General features: G+C 36.1%; 1 protein-coding gene across 3 annotated transcripts in view; it reads left to right on the top strand.

Moving 5' to 3' along the window:
- Positions 1-23146, top strand: part of MED24 (mediator complex subunit 24) — a 124264-nt gene that overhangs the window by 70642 nt on the left and 30476 nt on the right. For all 3 annotated transcript variants that reach the window (XM_081739861.1, XM_081739859.1, XM_081739860.1), the window contains exons 11-12: positions 11308-11541; positions 14559-14731. In XM_081739861.1, the coding sequence (XP_081595987.1) occupies positions 11308-11541; positions 14559-14731 (407 nt within the window). The remainder of the gene's footprint in view (positions 1-11307; positions 11542-14558; positions 14732-23146) is intronic.

Raw genomic sequence — 23146 nt, 5'->3', positions numbered from 1 at the left:
TTTTCAGCTAATATATGTTGATAGTTAATTAATTTTGTAATAGAGTCGGGACTTCGTAGAAATATACTACCACAGTGACCGGAGTTTGATGAAAATAGTGCAACTCATATTTAAGTTACTATTCCGTCAACTGACGCTTATGTAGAAAATATTTTCAGCATGCTGAAGCATTTATAAATGATAAGAGAAATAAACTTTCAGTATATTTCAGTATCTGCATGTCATGTGTTGAATTTTCAGATTATTTAAGAAAAGTAAGAGCCAAGCAACTTCTGGATTGCAGAATCAGAGATGAAATATAAATTTACATCAAAGAAATAATAATTTGAATTGTGAAAAGTTCATGAAGAACCTGTTATATTTATATAAGAGTTTGATTTTCAAAAAAATTGTAAATTTTGTTATAAAATGTTAAAAACTGAGTACTGTTTTCCCCTTGTAATCAAGCAAAATTGAAATATAAGACTTAAGCAATAAACTTAGTGGGTCATATTCAGAGATCATATGTGTTATTAGCGTCGTACTAAGAGTGTGCCTAACGTGTGATTATAGTTTCCATATTTAAGAAATGCGTTCGTGATGTTACCGGTATCCACAATGTATATCGGAAAAGGACCGTTATAGTCTAATTGCACAAAAGTACAGAGTAACAAGTAATTTTTATGTATTACATGATACTTAGGCTACTAAATAAATCCATTTCTTTCTTGTAATGCTACAACACAACTTAAAAGTTCTAAATGCTTATAATGGTTGTATTTATTTAGTAGTCTAACTATAAGTAATAATACTGGGCCGTATTCAGAGTCATTTTCGTGTGATTATCGTCGCACTTAAAGGTTCGACTAACGTGTGATTAAAATTTCGTCCAGACTTTAAAGTCGAAAGAGGCTAGCCATGACTTTCTCGTAAGTTGCCCAAACACTTTAGGAGAAAATTAAGTCAGAAAGAATTATAAACAAATGTAATGCCATAAATTATTTGGTCTAGGAATTAATTCGTGCGGGTGGACAAGAGATGGCGCAAAGAACGGAGCGTCCCACAGTTCCGTGTATCCACACATGTGTTGCAAACCCCTGTCATCGCGTATCGTTCGTAGTATAGGGCAGTGGATTAAAGCGTCAACAACACCAGTTTGTAGTTAAGTGAACATGGCGCAATTTGTGCCTGATAAAGTGTTTTTGCGGGGTGTCCTGCTGCATTACTTTAACATGCAGAAAAGTGCGACTGAAAGTCATCGTATTTTGGTGGAAGTGTATGGTGACCATGCTCTAGCTGAGCGAACGTGTCAGAAGTGGTTTGCACGGTTTAGAAGTGGTGATTTCGGCTTGGCAGACCAAGAGCGAGCTGGACAGCCAAAAAAATTTCAAGACGAAGAATTGACAGCATTGCTCGAGCAGGATTCGTGTCAAACGCAGGAACAACTTGCAGCAGCATTAGGCGTTGATCAAACAACAGTCTCCAAACGCTTGAAAGTCATGGGAATGATTCAAAAGATGTCACATTGGGTTCCACATGAATTGAAAGACAGAGACGTTGAAAGACGAAAAACCATTTGCGAATTGCTGCTTCAACGACAGAGCAGAAAGGGGTTTCTGCATCGAATTATTACGGGTGATGAGAAGTGGATCCATTACGAGAACCCTAAACGAAAAAAGGCCTGGGTGAAACCAGGTGAACCAGGTCCATCACAACCAAAACGAGATATTCACTGTGCAAAGGTTATGCTGTGCATATGATGGGATATGAAAGGTGTGGTGTACTATGAGCTGCTGCAACCGGGTGAAACTATGAATGGAGAACGTTATCGACGACAATTAATGCGTTTGAAGCAAGCTCTGGCCAGAACACGACCAGAATGGGAGAACAGACATGATAAACTTATTGTTCAACATGATAACGCTCGCCCACATGTCGCAAAACCGGTCAAAACCTATTTAGAAAATGTCGGATGGGAAGTTTTACCCCACCCGCCGTATTCACCAGACGTTGCTCCTTCGGACTACTACTTGTTCGATTGCATGAACAACGATTTGATTGGACAGCGGTTTACTTCTTCAGAAGATATCGAAACATGGGTCTCTGACTGGATCGCTTCCAAGGATGAGGACTTCTTTCGCCACGGAATCCGTACATTGCCTGACAGATGGGCGAAAGTGGTGGCTAGCGATGGACAATATTTTTCTTAAGGTATTTATGTATTTTGTGTTTGTACTACAGCTTCAATGTGTGCGTACCAACCGCACGAATTAATTCCTAGACCAAATAATATTTCAAAGGAAATCAAGCAAAGCAATAGTCTTAAATGAAAAAACGCAAGTATATACAGGATAATAATTAGCCGTTATTTAAAATACTGAAAATTTTGACACTTACCCAATTCTGAAATTCGTTCCTTTTTGTGCGTGTGTTTTTGTAAGCATTCGCGTGTTGTATGCTGTAAAATAGAATAAATAAAGATGTTACTTGTAGTTGGTTTGGTGGTCTTTATTTTCTTCCCTATATTTCACTCACGTTTGCTGCTGTGAGTGCGGGAAAATGGCCACGCAACTACAGATAAAATCTTTATTTATTTATAACAGTTTCGTAAAACATGAAATCCTTAACATACTATGCCGTACGTTTTGTTTACTTTCGACCTATTGTTTCTTTTTTATGTTCTTTGATTTCTTGCACTCGTGGTTAATTGTATTGAGTTCAGTATATGACACGTAAACCTGCGGTTTAAGGTGGAATACGAACCATTGTAATGCGCTCAATTTTCACTTCTTTCTTACCGGGAATCGAACTTGTGACTCGTGCACCAAAGGCGCGTGCCCTAGCCACAAGATCAAAGCTTGAGGTTTTTATGTACTCAAGTTGTTCGTTCCTCAGGTGCTCACCTGAGTCTCTTCTGACGTAGGAATTGTGAATGAAGGTCAGAATTTTAGTGGTGGCTGGTCATTACGTAAATGTTTAAGATGGTCAAACAGAAGTGGCACTAAAAAGATCGTGTCGAACCCGAAAGGATCAAATGAGCTGACCCCTATTCGCCAGTAATTGCTCGTTAATATACATCGTTCCGTCTACTACCGCAAAGATCATTTTTCTGTTTCCTAATCAAGGGCATGTCTGATAAACGCAGTTGTCTTAGTGCTTCCATAATATTAATTGCCAAGTGGTTGTACTTTTTTTTTCTGTAACTCTGACCACTGCATACATTAAGCAGTCATAGAGGAGACCATAGCTCCCATGCATCGATATTTTATTATGAGTTACGTAAATACAGAAATAGCTAATGGAAATTTTAAAACAACATTTTTTTACGTTTTATGAACAGATTACTCACATTACTGCTGTAATTTTTCCTAAGGGGTATACGAATATAATACAGATGTTGCCTTAAATTGAAATCTTTAGCGAGAAATAGTCTGCCTTTCTAAACAAATTTGGGAGCTTTGTGAAGATGGAATTACATTGCCAGCTTAATTATTCTCTTGACAATAAAGTATTGATCTTAAACTCACTTGAGCACCCGTATTTTTAAATGCACTTATGTTTCAGTGACTACTTGCTGTCATGCTCAGCACGTATCTATTAAAGAATTTTTACGTTAGCCCGAGAAGACCTGTTCACAATTTTTACGTTGCTTTGTACACTCATTATTAACGTTCCTGTACCGTAGAAAAATTATATTATATTAAAATTATACTACGTTGATACCAAGCGTAATACTGAATTTACTTTAAAAGAACCCATTTTAAGAGTTAATGTGCTTTACTGGCCCATACTGTATGGTTTCTATTATGCATTTAGTTCAAACTTGGAGACGAAGAACGAACATAAGCACAAGTTTCTAAAATCTACCACCGAGTTTGAACTAGAAGCATAAAGGAAAGCAAACATTGTGGGATAATGAAGTACATTAAGCCTTTAAGCGAGTTATTTGAAAGTAAATTCAGTGTTGTGTTTGGTGTCAGCGAAGTATAATAATAGTTTTTCTGCGGTACAAGAATGTTACGAATGAGTCCACGAAGAAACGTGAAATTTCTTAATGGATACGTACAGAGAATCACAGCAGGCGTTGAAGGGCATACGAATATTTAAAAATACGAGTTCAAGATCAATATTTCATTATTCAGTATGCATCCAATTTGTTCATTAAGTATTCTCTATATATGATTGCTACTTATGGTATTACATTCTGTACTACATGATAATATGAAGTCTAAGCTCTCTTCACAACACGTGGTTATGTACGTTAAAATATCGAAGAAGGGAAGGTAAATTCACCCTTCTTGAACAGCAGATTTAATGACAACCACATTGCCACGAATGTCGCATGCGCTTTATTTGATGCTTCCCGATAGAGATTATTGATTACAGTTAATATCATGGATAAGGAGTGAATTCTTCCTTAATTTCAAGAAAATATTTAAGGTACTTCCGTAAAAGAATTTCCCATTTCTATGATACATGACCTGCATTGCCTTCGAAGCTAACCTCTTAGTCCTATTGATTGGTATTAAAATTCGGTCAAGATAGTGAAATACCCCCTCCCCCATACACACACACACACACACACACACACACACACACACACAAACGCTGGCTTCTACAGTGCACGGTATATATACTGTAGAACTGCTTTTCAGGAAAACATGGCCCTCGTTTCTTTTGAAGCTAAATTCTTATTCCTAATTAAATCTTATCAATAGTAAAGTGGTGAAATCTCTCCCCCTATTCCCTTCTCAAAGTCTCGCTTCTACAGTGCCGATAACACTAGTTTTATTCTTTCCGAGAAATGTAAAATATCACTGAACTCGCATTTGTCACAGTTGGGATATATGTATTTGTATGTATGTATGAGTGTTCTATCCGAAGCCAGGTTCTTATATTACCCCATATAGTCTAATGTGGCTAGGCGGGGCCACTAAACCAGTAGAATAATGGCAGAATGGGCAGGTTATTTCTCATGTGGTGCAAGAAGGGTTGTCAACTTGTAAATTTAAAACGAGGAGTTGTAACAGCCCGATTACCGGTTGTTTACATTCTGTTCAAGTTGGCTCCCGTATTGTAATGTTTACCGGTTGAAGTTGGTTCCCGTATAGTATTGCTGGGCCCAGTTTTGTTATGTGTAGGTTTATATTAGTTTTAATGTTAATTCGTTCTTATTGTTAGTAAAAGAAATGGCACAGAAGAATAAATGTACTCAATCTTGATATGAGATACGCACGTAAACATACATCCGGAAATTTAATCCGAAAATTCGAACATTTTCTTTAAACCCAGTTATTACCTATTTATTTCAAATCATGCAACAGTTTCTTTACAGTCTGTACAGTATTCTTAGAACAACTAGCATAAATAAAACTAAATAATACTAAATTTTAGCTTAAAAATTTTACCTAATATCTTGCGTGTGATGAGGCTGCTTCTAGTTTGTTTACATTCTATAAACTGTCATGGCGATCCTTCTGATTATTCCCGCAAGAGGGCATTCGAATCACTATTTTGACGAAAACGAAATGCTAAAAGATAAACATGGCGGATCGAAACGCAGTCAAAATGCTTCGTTACCGGGGTGATGATAAATAATGACCAGAAAGGAGTAAGTGCATATTTCTAAATTATTAAATGTGGTTCTCGGTAATTTAGGAATTAAAAAAATATATATACAATTATGCTCCTTAACACTAGAACGGTGATTGGGTCACTTTTGACCCATTTCGAAATTTACGTTTTAATAACTTTTCTTTTTTCTTACGAATCGGATCGAATTATTGTGACCTTTACTCGTTCTCTTGAAGAAATATTTGTACTAAGTATCACTCTTATCCACACTTTGCCTTTTGAAATACCAGACAATTATACTAGAACGGCAGCGTGGGTCAATTTTGACCCAACTCTTTTGTTGTGACATTTTGTTGCATTGTAGCAACACTTCTAGCTATCGTCTTTATCTTACGACCGTTCTTTCTCATAATACTCTCCCATTCCACCTCGTGTTCAAGACCAGCTTCTCAGCAATTTTGTCAGTTTAGTTGGAGTTAGTAATACTTTAGAGAGTCTGTTGATTAGGAGAATCTCATTATTTTCGGACTGATGTGTTATTTCGAACACTCATTATGAGCAAGAAACTGATGAAACTGGATGAAATACTTGCAAATTTCAATGGCATAAGTTAGGCCGAGTCTGACGCTGAATGCGTTGATATTTCTTCAGATGAAGAGTACCTGCCGAATAACAACGAATATGATGATTCGGATGAAATATTAAAAGAGGAAGAGATAAGCACAGAAAACCATACTTTTGCATATAAGCGTCGTAAAATAGGTAAGACTATTATTATTATTATTAAATACAAATTATATATCTTACATCGTAACAAAATATTCATAATAATTGCAATAATTTTAACAAACAATTTGCAAAAAATGTGTATGCTGTTGTAAAAATATATAGCTAGTGTTGTTTTTCTTTTGTTGGTATCACTATGTTGAAATGTTTCATGAAAAGACGTTTATAGCACAAATAAATAATAATAATAAATAAACTACAGCCATATTCGATCCACTATTGGATGAGGCCTCTCCCCGGAGGGAGGACTAGGTCTACTGCTTCCACGCTGACCAGACGGGATGGGACAAGGTTTCTATATACCAGACGGGTTGGGAGAGGGAAGCCGAAGCTCTCACTGTGACCGCCACTATATGTTCGCCCCGCTGGTCTAGTGATGAACGTGACTGACTACGGATTGAGGGATCCCGAGTTCGATATCCGGTGGTGCCAAGAATTCTTAGACTACTAGCCTGTGGCGTAACCAGAAATTTCAAAGCTACTGAAATCCAAAAGTTTACAGGGAGACAACTTACTTTCTCGTATGTTTAGATAAATTATATTTCAACCAAAGAAGTAGAACCTCTACAGGAGTTGTTCAAAAGAACAGGTAGTTTACTATTCTCTTTATGTCAGAACTTTCATGATTAGAACCTAGCATACCTCATTTAGTAAAACAATCACTTTATACTGACTTTTCCTGGTTTGAACTACTGCAAGTTTACGACTGTGTATGCCATTTTAGGTTATGTCAGGTTATGTGTTTCCACAAATTCTAAATAGGGATAGGAACGTTATAGAAATGCATAGATGCGTATTACAACCATATTAGTAAAATATTTTTGTGTAATACGTCACATTTTTATATGTGAACAATGTTTTTGTATGACCCTTCTCTTTGTAGAGGAGTGACTGAACTTTGTTCTGTGTAAGACTGCAAGTTTAGATGTGTGTAAATTAGGTTAGTTTAGTTCAGTTAGGTCATGCGTTTGAACAAACTATCTAAGAATAATAACCATCTAGGAATTAGAATGATATATAACATTACTATATAATAAACTGACATTGTATATAATACATTTAATAATATCATTCTAACAATATTATATTAATTAAAAATAGCATGTTTCTTACATTTGTATTATTGGCAAAAAACACATTTATCAATAAATATTAAACTAGAGTTCAAAGAAGTTTTTTGTTTCATTGAATGAAAGTCACGCTTTATTATACAATAAATATTAGTGATTTAGAATACAAATAATTAATAAAATGGAATGGGTCATTTTTGACCCACTTCCGCCGTTCTAGAGAGTATCACAAACACCGCCGTTCTAGTGTTAATGCTAGGCTCTGGTATTGCCATATAGTTGTGATAAAACTGTGCTAATTATAGTCGAAGATATATTATTTAAAAACGCGTTTATTAAGGTCTGGTGACGCGAGAAAAATGACGCAGTGAATCGATAGATTTCAGTGTATAAAGACAATGGCCTAGGTCAGCTCCTCTAAATTTAGAAATTTTGTAACCAAAAGTGCTAATTTGGAATTCAACCTAGTCTAAAATATGAATTGGGACAACCTAAGTTATTATTTGGAAGAAAAGAGATATTGAGGAGTCTGACTGAAGTAAAAATTTAGCAATAACCTTTCTTTTCGGCTAGAGGCCATCGAGTATTATCTCCGTCATTACTAGTCATATAAAGTAATGGAGTGGGAGATATAGTTATCGAAGTTGGTTGCGGCGGTATACAGGAACGACATCCTACAACCGTAGGATGTGGAGCTGGTATTCCGGGGACATCAACTCTCGATTTTTAAAGAAGCAGGTAGATGAAGCCTACCCTGCGGATTTGAAGGTTTGACAACCTAGCCTAACCTGTGGACTATTCTGTGGGAACTTCTACGAAACGGGTAATATTCATTCCTTATTTTTTTTCCTTGTCCAATTATAAACAGTACAACAATTTATCAAATGGAATTCTTCAAGATTAATATGTGTAGCTAAACCGAAGGGCGTTACGCGTCTCCGTACTCATCACGTTTATCCACTCATATACATATACTGCCTGCCATAAGCATATGTGATTGAATTATTAAATTTTATGTGTTTGATACGTGAACTTGAAAATTTGTATGTAGATATTATGGTGAACCTTTACTTTGAACGCACCTCTCAATATTAATGTACTCTGAGATTTTGAATGTTTAGGTTAGGTAGGATTACTTTAAACACATTGCTAAATTATGTTCCATAACGGTGTCTTATGAAATATTGGTTGTAGGTTAGGTGAGATTTAATTCTGAATGTGTGTCCCATAATATACCATGTTTTCCTTTTATATTGGTTAGGTTAGAAAATTTAATTTTGTCCGTGCTTCTAAATCTAATATGTGCCTTCTTGTATTGTCGTGTGATATATGTTGCTTTTGTTAGGGAAACTTTACTTTGAACGCACCTTTGAATATTTCGTCTATGAATGATACGGTAAATGTTATTCTGAGCGGACCGCTAGTGTACCTTCAGTATATTATTTCAGAAGATAATTTGATGGTTAGGTTAGAATTTTAAGTGCTTCATAATACATTTCGTCTGATTTAATATTGCTCCGTAATGTATGTCGTTTGTAAATGTTATGATGAAATTTCTTTGAGAGTACCTTTATATCAATGTGACCTTTTAACATCGTATTTGTAATACATTTATGTAGGTAAGGGAAAAGTTCCATTTCGTACGTGTAGAGTCGGTAAAATTGTATTTTGAACGTGCTTTTCCATATTTTGTCGTGTGCCCTTTGATACTATTTTGTGATATATCTCTGTATGCTCGATACGTGTAGAGTCGGTAAAATTGTACTTTGAACGTGCTTTTCCATATTTTGTCGTGTGCCCTTTGATACTATTTTGTGATATATCTCTATGCTCGATACGTGTAAAGTCGGTAAAATTGTACTTTGAACGTGCCTCTTAATATTTTGTCGTGTGCCCTTTCATAGTGTCTCGTAATATAGGTTAGTAATTTGAAATTTTTCTTTCGTGTGTCTTTTTTTTTTCATGTTGCCTCGTAATATATTTGTGTAGGTTAGGGAAATTTTTAAACTAGTGTGTCCTTCGCTATTGATACTGCGTCACGATATAGGTGTGAATAATCGGTCTGTGCCAATTCGGTAGAACTTTACTTTGGGCATATCTCCGCATGTCAATATTATTATTTCTAAAAATACCACTTCGTGCTATGTTCTGTTTTTATAGTTTAGGTAGATGTTTACTTTGAACGTGCCATGATTACGGTGTGAAATTAAATGTTCGTGCCTACTTATTAAACATATATTTGCCTCGTCGGAAACCGATACAGTTGAAATATCACTCAACTTGCTACTCTTAAATAGAATAGGATTTATTATGCGTATCCATCACTCTTCAAGTTTAACGAGTTGTGAACTAAAATAGTAAGTTAAAAATGATAATAGTTCTTAAAAGGCGTTCTAGTATTTGGACCCTGTCGCGTAGATGTAGATTTTTTTTTTCTTTCGCTAGATATATTTGTAAATATATCATTTTCCATTAATAGTAGTGCTTTTCATATTAGATATATTATGTGAATGATGCATAGGCTAATGTGAAGTAATATATGATACTACTTACTTACTTTTAAATTAAAAATGAAAATGTAGTAGCGATGATACGACCTATGCTTGCATTTTTTTTTATTTGACAAATGACAGGGATATTATAAGCAATGAACGCCCAAATAATTTTCTTTTGTAAATACATAAGTAAAGAGGATGGATCGCCAATTCTTTGAATGATAATGAATTTTCTATGTGTATTAACGGAAATGTGTTTGAGAATCTAGACAATGTGTTATGTTAGACCGCTGTAATAACAGAATTTCATAAAATGTTGATAAAGTGTCTTTAACATACCACGATGGAGGCAAATGTTTAATGACAATTTTTTTTTTTCAAGATCTGTTACGATGTAATTGTTTAACGATTGGCACGAATAAAATAGTCATGAAAATTTTACTCTATAATTTCGAATACAATTTATAACTTAAACTTATACAGTTCTAACTGTTCGTTTTTTTTTAAAGCACCATTTAAGTTGAATAATGTTGATTCTTCTTTCACTCTTGGTTGGCCACTAAACAAGAATTTGGAAATCTTCTGATAAACTCATATATATAAACTCAATATATATTTCATAGTTAAGAAATCTAAAGCTAATATAACCTGATATATTTTTTTTTTCAATACCCTGAGATGGTGTTGTTATAAGTGGCTACACCAGTCAGGATTGATTAACTCTTCTCCTTCTTGCAGTGAGACAAAGGTGTAGTACCAAAATAAAGCTAACACAACCCAAACATTAAGTTTAAGTAATTGTGCAAACTATAGGGTTGTTATAGAGTAGACGGATAGGTGGAGAATTAAAATAACACATACCATGTGTACAAAAACTATGTAATTATGGCTTCATTACACAGGTAGTTATGGGCAACATATAGAAGTAAATTTAGCATTAGCGACGTAGAAGTAAAGTTGTTTTTCACGTAGCTAAGTTCAAAGATGCATATGATTCCAGTTTACGTAACGATAAGGAGTATATAAATTACAGAAAAATTACTTACAAGAATACTATATGAAATTCCTGGAGCCTATGTGGTCAGCGTACGCGTCTTCAGCGCAGAAGACCCGGCGGAGTTCCTGTGGTTCAGATTCCACGTTAAGCTGTTGGCCTAAGCTCTAATCCAACTATCCAACATAATTAGTGCATGTCAAAATTAGACAGGTGGCCAAGTTAAAAATTCTTCCGTACAAGAGGATTACGGAGATAGAGTGATTTTTGTTTTTGGTAGTTTTTTTTTCCCTCATTCCACAGAAGTTATGAAGACTTCATTAAAACTAAATTATGTCTTCGTTTTTATCTTCTGAGATAAGATAGGATTTTTAATTAATAATATTTTGATATTTTTTCTTTTTTTCAGGATGCTCTTCTTGGAGTTCTCTGCCATGTTTTGACTGGGAAGAGTTTTGAATTAATTCTGGCTGTGGCTACAGTTGAAGGAAAACTTCGTACATTCGTAAACAAATTGATTAAATTCAACGAATACAGTAAACATAACTCAGGAGATGGAACTAAGGCATCGCAAACCAGAGCATTACTTTTCGACATTTCATTTCTCATGTTATGTTCTATAGTACAAACGTATGGATCTGAGGTACGTCTTATATAGTCTTATTATATACACACACACTTCGTTTCTATTATATATATAATAATGTTTCTGCGCGAGGAAAGCAATTTGTAATAATGATAAATATCTTGCGTACTTCCAGAATACATTGATGTACCAAAAGCGTGATTAGGAAACCCGCTCAGTCTATTTCCCAAACAATTTAAGACCTGTTTTACAACAGCTTACTAATCCTCTCATGTACCTTGGATGCTTCATCTTGAAACTACTTCAGCAGCTGTGTTGCTTTCATTGACAAATTTTAAATGTGAAGTACGGTATCTAGAATTCACGTACCGTTTCTTCTAACTACACATTAGAAACCGGATTCATTGTTTTATCTTCTCGGTTCACGTTTCTTAAATATTGTTTTTTTTTTTTTTTTTTTTTTTTAAATGAAAATTAGTATTATATACAACGAGTAATATAGCAATACGCGTGTATTTACAAAATTTCTTCAAAACTTAAAATCCGCCATCTTTTGATTGTGTAAGAAGGGACGTAGCCAAATTTCAAATGTATAGGCAAAATACAGTGAATCCACGGCTTACGAACAACATTTCAGGTACGTATACCTACAATTCTAAACACTAGTAGCGCTTTTGCGCGTTTGCCGTGAACAAGATCTGTCATAGTTATGTTCTAAAACTACTCCTTTGTTCTTTTCTTTCACTTTTTGTGTTTTTTTATGTAGTGTTACTCTCACGAAGGACTGTTATTTTTATTCTGTATTCTTCGTCATAGAAGAACACTTACGAGTGTTAAAAAATAAATAAATAAAGCATACAGTACAATGTTTCTATGACTAGAACGGATTAATTTTACTTTAATTTTAATGGAAAAAATAATTTCGGGTTACCATCTTTACGGAATGGATTGAGTTCATATCTCGAAGGTTCTGTGTAATCCTTTTGGTACCGTCTGAGGATATGTGAAAAATTGAGTTGTCTCTTTAAATTAACGTCATTGAAACTCGCATTTCTGAATGAAAATGTTAATAATTCTGGTCGAGGCTGCTCTCATCCGGATTTAACGTTGGGTGGTTAGTCTTAATGTAATATGACTCCAGCACATTTCCCTCAATTTTTTATATTTTCCGAGTAATTTTTTACTTCTATTAAGTTGTGTTTGAATGTGCCTTTGTGTTTTGAGATGCTACAAGTTCCAAAATTTTGATCCATAACATTTGTAATGTTCTTTTATTCTCATTCTTATATTTCTTTTAGTCATACCAATGTATGTGGCATCGCATTGAAAATAGCGTGATAGACATCATTATGTACAGTCATGTCCAAAATTATTGTCGCATGTCTATAAATATGTTGTTGTAGGAATATAATTTGATAACGAATTCGCCCGGTATTTCTTATAATGTTAATATGTGTATAATCGGCAAAGACATATATGTGGCAAATTTCACGTCAAAAGAGCAGTAAATAAGAACAATAAAACGAAAATAAAATTTTCTTGTCTATTTGGCAACATTTTATTTCACTCATTATAATTTTCGTAATTATAATCCTTTTCCTATGAAATTTACCACAAATATACATTTCCCGATTGTGCACATAGTATCAGTATTAAAAGTACCCTGCAAAATCATTATCAAATTATATTCTTACAAGAAGACAGTTATAGATATGCGACAATAATTTTGGACATGAGTATACAGTGCTCTTCAATATTTACGCTCTATTTGTAACTAACCTGAAACACCAAAACGGAAATGAAATCCAGTTGTTTTTAGGACTAAATTGAATAATATGTTAATTCTAGTAGTCGACGTTAATCAAATTTAAAATCTGATGATGAAAACAACAGAAGAGATTTGCTGGAATGATCCCAAGATAAAGCATCCAAGATGCATGAACAGGGTAGTCATCTGTTCTTTAAAAACATATGCTATTTGCTTCTGAATTTGTTTGTTGAAGTTTAGCATCCTTTTTTAGCACTGAGGTTATATGAGATGTGAACATACAGTTTAAGGTGGAATTCGAACCACTGTAATGCGTTCAGTACCCTCTCACCAGGAATCAATTCCGGGATCCCATACACCAAAGGTCACTAGACCAGCGGGGAGGACCTCACAAATACGTTATGTAAATGTATAATCGTCATTTTACAACAACTTGATTTCAGTCTAACTTGGATCTCTAACACATGAAGAAGATTCAGTTACCCAGTTCAGAAGTTACTTCTATGAATCTGATTCTTTGGCGAAATCAATAAAGGTATTTGTAGTTGTAATAAATTTTTTAATGGTGTAATTGAAGGATTATAGGTCGTTAGATACTTGTAACAGCGCTCCCACGTCGCATTGTCCACACTTCTTTAGGAGTCAGTACTGAAAATAATCAGATATAATTATCACTGTATTGCGAGCGGTGATAATAATTAGAAATAACGTAAGTAAAAGGCTAACAGAGCAAAAAATAACCACAACATTGCTAATGCATGTTTGATCAGAAAAACAAAAACAACAACAGAACGGAAAATTAAAGAAGCTTATTACATTCATAAGGAGAAACTGGCACTTAATTCAGATAAAGGTGACATAAATGCCATTTGGAGCAGTGTTTTTACTACTCATTTCCGCCATCTGGAAGATAATGAAAAGGGAAAAACAGTAAACAACAGAATTACTATTAACATATGTCTATTTCTAATGACAAGAAGATTTTTGCTTCGCATATTTTTAAAATTCTTTCTAAGCATTTTTCCCTATCCATAATTTCTTTCCTATGGTTTAAATCCTTTTCAAATTATGCCTAGTCTGAAGATGAAGACGATGTTCTTCGAAAGTACTTCATAGTGATGTGGTTTGTTTCTTGCGGTGACTATTAACTTTTTATTTACGTTATTTCTAATCAGATGTAAATTGAAAAGTGATAGTGAAGGAGAAAAAAATTATTTTTTAGTAAGGTAAAAATGTGGATTTCATGCTGAATAGTTTTTATTATTGTTATTATTATTATTATTTATTTATTTATTTTTAATTGTAGGTGGTTTTATCAGAAGAAGGCGGTGATTCCTTTTTTGAGCAGTGGGTAAGAGAATGTATGGTTGAACATGGAAGGCCAAAATCACCTGATCTTATGCTTGAGCGTTGTGATCCAGCTGTTGTGGATGCATTGCTGTCGCAATTCAATACTGCTGATAGTGATTTAACCACAAGGTTTGTGATTATATGTATGATTGTTTATGAACTTGAGTAATTGTAGATGTTTTAAATAGCTTCAGCTCTAACGAGGTTCAGTGTACAATATTAAAAAATGTAAGCATAGATATTTATCAATCAAAGCGATACAAGAATAAAGTGAAGGTAAGGAAAGAAATGTAATGTAAAATATTTAGAGATCTCTACGAAGTAGTAATATCAATTGTCATGACGTGGCAAGATTAGCCTAAGCTCCTTGACAATTAGGAGGGAAAGCAGAAGAACCAAAAGCTTCCTGGAATTGTTATATATTTTTTGAAACCCATTTAACGTTCCTCAAAAGTTTATTCATATCATAATAATATATATATATATATTGTTCAAAATCGGGAAAATTAATTTAGTTGAGGGTAAACGTCCAATTGAGGGCAAGTGTATTGACATGTGAACAATACTACACTTATCATGTAATATTGCAAACCAAGGACGCTACAGCATCACAAACATCGAAAAACAAACAAATTTTGGATGGTTCTACAACAGTAATAGCGGAAGTAACATGGAGAGATAATGCACATCCAAAGTACCGGTCATCATATGACGTATTTCAAACAAGTAGAAACAAAGTTACAAGAAATTGAAAATTTGACCTTTCTTCGAAGGACTTTATTTCGAAAAAGTGTTTAGAAGTATCATATCCAATTGCGTACATGGTTTCCAATAGGTATAAAGATCTTAATGTCGTTCACAGAATTTGATATCACGGGAGATGTGAAATATATATATATATATATATATATATAATTTGATATATTGCTTAAAATGTAGTATTTGTGAGAGCTGTTTAAAACAAATTTTGATTTACTTTGCTTCTATAACATTACAACAATTCTTTTTGGTAGGTGTAATTACACCTAGGAATGACATTAACTAAGCATGTTGTAAACATTAACAGTTTTTACCAGATCTCCAGAATAGTTTGAGATTTCAAATTGTTATAAACGACATTATGATCTTCGCATCTATTGAAAACCATCTATGTAATTAAATTAGATATTTTCGAGATAAATGCTTTCGAAAAAGGTCGTATTTTCAATTACTTGTAACTTTCTTATGATTTATTCGAAATCCGTCATATCATGCTTATAGTATCAGACACGAAAGTACTCAGGATGTATCTTGCCCTGTCTATCTCACTTGCGTTATTACTGCTGTAAAGATTACCAAAATCTGGATGTTTATGATACTGTAACGTTCTTAGTTTGCAACGCTGAATAAAAAAATGTAAAGTAAGATTTCGTTTAACATGTAGATTTGAAATGTGTTATAACATTGTAGTACCATTTGAAAAAACAAAAACTTAATGTTTGGTTGGCAACACTGTTAACTTCGCGGTATCACAACTTCCTCCTGCCGATGTTTACATAGTATAAAATGTTAACGTTTTTGTCCATTAGTTTAAGAGTTTCAAGGCCATATTTACTCAAACATAAGCTGTTTGATTTTTTCTTTTCTCTTGGTTAAAAAAAAAATGCTCTTCTATAGGTGTTAACAGAACACGGCTTAACATGGTCGAAAATAGGATCAATATCGTTAACGCGGCCGGTAAAAGTAGACTGATATCCTTTATCGACGCAATAGAAAAAGAAAAGAAAAAAAAAACTCCGAAAAATATCGCCAGAAGCCGCTACATTAAGTTTTTGTCGTCGTATATATTCAGTGTTGTCAAGTTAGTGAATTTTCTTCAAATTGGCTTTTAGTTTTTGAAAGAAACGCACATTTTACATTGCTCGTGTGTGTGTTTAGCAAGTATTTTAAGCATTCACGACATGAAAAATAAATCACTTTACAGAAAAGTGTATAAATTTACCAGAATTAATTAGCATTTAGCAAGAAAATTTAGTAAATTTTCTTCGTATGTTTAATTCATAAATTCCATTTTTTAACCTGTTTTTGTTTTCGATTTCCTTCAGGTTGGTTTATAGTGTTGGCTTATATTGGTATGATGCAAATGTTCGTCCCGTTTTTGCAACAAAACTTGAAGAAAACAGTTGCTTTCTTAAACATAAGCGTTAGGTAATAAAGTATGTGGTATTTTGGGGACCGCGGTGGCTCAGTGGTAGAGCGTTCATCTCTGGTGCTTGGGGTCCCGGGTTCGATCACAGCCCCGCCAAGTGGACTTTGTGGTGGCCAAACACCGCGTGCGTGGGTTTTCTCGGGGTTCTCCCGTTTCCTCCCACTTTCTTCATTCCACCATTTCATTTACAGTATTTCTCATCTTCACCGTCTCCTTTAGCCTAACCGGCATAATCGTGGGACGTAAAATTCAAAGATTTCATTTCATTTATGTGGCATTTTGCTCGATGACCTTTCTCCATCGTTCGGTAGCTCCATATTTCCACGCTTATAGAAGTTCTGAAGTTTCTAACCAGGTGGTTTTTCACGTCTTCCAAGGGATTGAAGTTTAGATTTAGGCAGTTTTGAGACGATCGAAATAAATGGGAGTCGAAGTTGCAAGATCGGAGAAGTATGGTGAGTGGACCAATATATTCCAGTCAAGTTGTAATATTGTGTGTTGGGTGGCCAAAGACACTTGTGGTCTAGCATTGTCGTGATGAAACACAACAATGTTTCTGTTAGCTAATTCAAGAAGTTTCATGTCGATTGCCCGCTTTAATTCACTTAGTTGTGAACAGTATTTCTCCAAATTAATTGTCTGACTTTTAGATAACAGCTCATAATAAACGAATTGCCTGTTCCGTTTCAAAGAAAATCGCAAGCAGATATTCGGTCTATCAATTTTTTCTCCATCAACTCAGACAGTGCCCATATATCGGCCTTAGTCAGGTTGACTTAATCGCTTTGACACTGCTGACTGGTTGATTCCAAGAATTCATCCGAACTCTCGAGTTATTCTGTGCCGATCATTTCAGTTAGAGTCAATATTTCGTTGCCATCCGCCTCGGCCAGGTCAGTCATCTCGAACGTTGTGCATCACTAACGTTAAAACTGTTTTCACGAAACTTTCTGAGCCACTTACGGCAAGTGAAATCATCAACAGCACCCTCAGCATACACAGTATATATATTCTTTTGAGTCTTCGGTGTATTATTGCCTTTTCGGAAATAAAAAGGCATATGTCGAAAGTTCTCTTTTTACCTTCTGTCATTGTTCATGCTGCACAAAATATAAACACACAACCAGATCACCTTTTTTTTTTTTTTTGTGCGTACTTACGGAATTTCCTTCTGCCACACAACTGCAACACTTTACACGTGAAGTACTCCAGTCAAATTACACCAAAATCGGGTTAATCCTAGACGTTTAGAATAAAAAGATGGTACCTTCTGGAATTTGTTCGTGATCTCTTCCTCATTCACCTCCAGAAAATCCCTAAAAAATTCAAGTTGCGGGTTTTCCACCATTTTGAATAAATAGTCTGCCATCTTGCATTTCTCGCATGCACTTAGTTTATGCCGTACAACTCCTAAACTGATTAAGGTATAGAAGGATCATTCTTTCTTTATTATACTTCTAATACTATAGGCAATGTAACAAGTTATCATCATTTTTCTCCGAGCAACCATTTTTGCATGACTTTAGGATAAATTGAAAAATTGGGATCTATATTAGGGGACATATTCTTTTCATTGCCTCATACAACTTAACAGAGTAGCAATATATATATATATATATATATATATATATATATATATATATATATATATATATACAGATGGTGATCAGAAAAATGGAAATACCTGAACGAAATTGCAACTCACCAGATTAATATGGTGTCGGGCCACCTTTCGCCTTCAGAACAGCCTTGATGCGACGTGGAATGGAGGCATAGAGGTCGTGAATGGTAGCAAGTGGAATTTTACTATTCCTCGTGCAGGGCATCGGCCAGTTCTGTGAGAGAGGATGGAGGTGGAAATCTTCGCCGGAGTCGTGTTTCCAAGATTGACCACAGATGTTCAATTATGTTGAGATCTGGGGATTGGGCGAGCCAGGGGAGGTGTTGAACTTCATCCCGATGTTCCTCAAACCACGCTGCAACAACGCCAGCTGTGTGAATGGGTGCATTATCTTCCTGGAAGATGGCGTCATTGTCCGGGAACAACATCCGGACCATAGGATGCAAGTGCTCCTAAAATTGCGACATAATCGTTGGCAGTGATTTGTCCGCTAAGTGTGATCACAGGACCCAATGAAAAACATGATATGGCGGCCCACAGCATCACCGAGCCGCCGCCATGTTTCACAGTTGGGCGGAGACACTGCAGATCATAAGCTTCTTTGGGCGTTCTCCACACATAAACACGGCCCGTGGTTGGGAATAGGGTGAAGGATGACTCATCCGACCATATCACACGTTTCCAGTCCTCAACATTCCAAGTTGCATGGTCGCGGCACCATTTGCGGCGTGCGAAAGCGTTAATGTCCTTGATGAGCGGTTTGGCCCGTGCAACATGACCCCGTAAGTTCATGTCATGTAATTCGCGGCGGACTGTGATTGTCGAAACAGGGTGGGGGAGGTGCTGATTGAGTTCCTCCGTCACTTGCTCCGCAGTGGCACGACGGTTCTGCGTGACAATGCGCTTTAATACCCGGCGTGACCTGTCACTCACGAGTTTCTTCCGCCCACTGTTCCGTTTCCCCGAAGTGGTTTTCCCGTGTATTGTGTAGGCCGTCATCACCTTCGACAGTCCCACGCGACATACCTAACACAGTAGCCACTGCCATCACACTCACTCCACATAACCGCGCACCAACAATTTGCCCTCTTTTGAAAATCTGAGAGGCCTCCCATTTTACACTACCTCCGTCTGCTGCAGCCACTGGACACTACTGTTCCACTGTGCCTGACGTAGTATGAAGACCGACCTAACACACCACCACCAGCGGTCCGGCGCTGCGGGCGCCACGACCCACTGCCAACCCATACATCTGACGTGTTGCTAACTACAGGTGTTTCCATTTTTCTGAACACCATCTGTATATATATATATATATATATATATATATATATAAACTGCTCGAATAAAAGTGTTGAAAATTTCATAAGTTTTAAGTCGATGTATATAGTGTCACTATATACAATGTCAGAGATGCGCAATGAAGCTTCAAATGTGATCGGATTGCGTACAAATCTGTAGAAACATATGAATGAATTATTTAACATGAAGAATAAGATATTTACTAATTTGAGACAGCTTTTCATTGCAATTTCCAGTAAGTATCAACACGTTTGGAAGTCCGGCGAGTTTAATAAATAGTTCGTAGACATTGGTGTCAGCAGGGGGTGCGCAAGAATCCTGAAAGTAGACTTTCGCACTATCTTTCTGTATGTAGGCCTATGTGTCCATTGAAATTAGTGTTTGAGATAAACATTGTAAAAAGAAGATGAAATCTATTGAAATATGTTTTACTGATATTGTTATCCCGCAGAAACTCCAGTTGCGGGTTTTCCGCCTTTTTGAATAAATAGCCCTAGTCCAGTGCAATTACGACAAAAATCGATCAGACTTAAAGAATTTTTAAAGGAAAGATTAAATCTGATAGAATATGTTATATGTATTGATATTATACGAAAACAGTTCCAAAACTCTAGTTGTTGGTTTTTCATAATTTTTGCGGCCAATTATTATGAGCAATATGTGAGGTTTATCACAAAACACTGTGGTAAAGAATGTGTTGTGTTTGATGGTTACGATGGTGGACCTAGCGTAAAGGATATAAATGGATTGGACATAAACAAAGAAACCAAGAGTATGCGTAATCGTTGAGGATAACATCCACGTGGTTCGTTTATCTCAACAGGAGTTTATTTCTAACACAAAGAACAAATCCGAATTGATATCACTTCTGACGACATATCTCGAGAAATCTGGTTGTACCGTACATCAATAATCTAGAGATGCAGATACAGAAAGCTGCGTACAAAATACTGGGGAAAAATGAAGAACTGCATCGAGAAATGGATGTATTCAACAACCCAATATCATCTGCTAATGATGTAACAGCTGCTGGACAAAAAAATGCTGTTAGCGTTATATAGATGTGCAGAGAAAGAAAATCTGGATTGTACAAGATTCTGCATGTACAAAAAGATTGTATCTAAACAATTCATTAGTGCCACTTTCAACTTAGCAGTACTATCTCCAACAACAGCTGCTGCAAATCAGCACAATCTCCATGTGTTCCATCAAGTTCAACAGTGAAAAAATCAAGAGATTACTCCCAACTGAATGGGGCTGGAGAATCTGTGATGATTGCCTTCTTCCTCGAACGACATTTGAACAACCTGCTTCAGAAGATTTGTTAAAGTTTATAGCATGCATCTGCCAGGCGAAGTGCAGAAACAAATGTGAGTACAAAAGAAGAGAGCTAGATTGTACATCATTTTGTGCGCAGAGTAGTGGACACGGATGTGATAATAGCACTACTTTAATTGAAGATGCAGATGAAGGAAGTAATGATAAAGCTGACACCAAAAGTAACTTCTTTGAAAAGGAAATTAACGAAAACTGTGGACATTCAGCTGCAAAACGCTATCAAGAAAAGTAAGTCTCAAAGTACACTGGTATATTTAGAACTTGTGTTCAAGTTCATTTATGAACGCAATGACTTTTTACGGTGCCATATACACTGATCAGCAGTTGAATTAGAGACAACAGGACAGTTGCAGAAACCGCCCTGCAGAGGCTCTACCAGTGCATGTGATGAAATGCATCGCGAGAGTACTGCTGCCGTGTACTTCCTCTCTCGGTATCCGTGTCAGTACAGTGTGTGACGGACAAGACGAAGGACCTGAGTGCACTTGACCGTGAGGACCTGGCTTGCAGTAAAACCGCACCCACACGGGTACACTGCCACAGTCAGGGGCGTGTCGACGACAGGGGTAGACGCTGAGCGGCCCGCATCGTAACAGCCGATAGACGGGCCACAGTGCGTCAAATCGCAGACAGGTTCAGTGCAAGACAACAACGCCGTGTCAGCAGCCACACAGTTCGCAACCACGTGCTTGCCATGGAGTACAGAAGCAATCGACTCACGCTAGTATCCCTTCTAACACCACAACACATGAAACAACGTCTAGGGAAAAAGCTTGCCTGAACAGTTTCACATTGGTACAGGTACACCCCGATGAACCGGTAAGGGTATGTCGCCAACCACAAGAGGAAATGGATACATCGTGACAGCAGGAAACTGTGCAGACCGGAGGTAGTGGTATTCTCATCTGGGGCATGTTTACGTGCACTGAAATGGGTGGCACAGTGATAGAGCGTTCACCTCTGGTGCTTGGGGTCCCGGGTTCGATCCCAGCCACCGCCAAGTAAACCTTGTGGTGGACAAACACCGTGTGCGTGGGTTTTCTCGGGGTTCTCCCGTTTCCTCCCACTTTCTTCATTCCACCATTTCAATTATCACTCATCATCACCGTCTCCTTTAGCCTAACCGGCATAAACGTGGGACGTAAAATTTAAAGATTTCATTTCATTTTTTTTTACTAATTTCAATGGATACATAGGCCTACATACAGAAAGATAGTGCGAAAGTCCACTTTCAGGATTCTTGCGCACCCCCTGCCGACGCCACTGTCTACGAACTATTTATTAAACTAGGCGGACTTCCAAACTTATTGATACTTACCGGAAATTGCAATGAGAAGCCGTCTGGAATTACTAAATATCTTATTCTTCATGTTAAATAATTCATTCATATGTTTCTACAGAAATTGTACGCAGTCCGATCACGTTTGACGCTTCATTGCGCATCTCTGACATTGTATATAGTGACAATATATACATCGGTTTAAAGCTTATGAAATTTCCAACAACTTTTATTCGAGCACTTTTTTCATATTTCTACTCTGTTAAGTTGTATGAGAAATGAAAAGAATATGTCCCCTTATACAGATCCCAATTTTTCAATTTATCCTAAAGTTATGCAAAAATGGTTGCTTGGAGAAAAATGATGATAACTTGTTACATTGCGTATAATATTAGAAGTATAATAAAGAAAGAATGATTCTTCTACGTTAATTAGTTTAGGAGTTGTGTGGCATAAACTAAGTGCATGTGAGAAATCAAAGATGGCAGACTATTTATTCAAAATGGCGGAAAACCGGCAACTGGATTATTTTTTGTTTAATTTTCTGGAGGGTAATGAGGAAGAGATCACTAACAAATTCCAGAAGGTTACATCTTTTTATTCTAAATGTCTACCTCAAACCTTATGACTGCACTAAAGTAGCAAACACTTCAGTTTTGCCTTGTAATGCCATCTAACTCCAAAAGCGGGACGAAATGTTTTCATCAAACCAATATATATATATATATTTCAATATATGGATTATGCTTGATTGTTACGTTGTATCGAAACGTCCTTTTTCGATCGAAGCTATTTGAGAAGTAAATATTTAGAGCT

This window comes from Thermobia domestica, chromosome 15 (assembly GCF_964235325.1).
Source record: "Thermobia domestica chromosome 15, izTheDome1.hap1.1, whole genome shotgun sequence".
Taxonomy (NCBI): domain Eukaryota; kingdom Metazoa; phylum Arthropoda; class Insecta; order Zygentoma; family Lepismatidae; genus Thermobia; species Thermobia domestica.
Note: the sequence above shows the minus strand (reverse complement) of the source record. Positions and strands in the feature narration are given on the sequence as shown.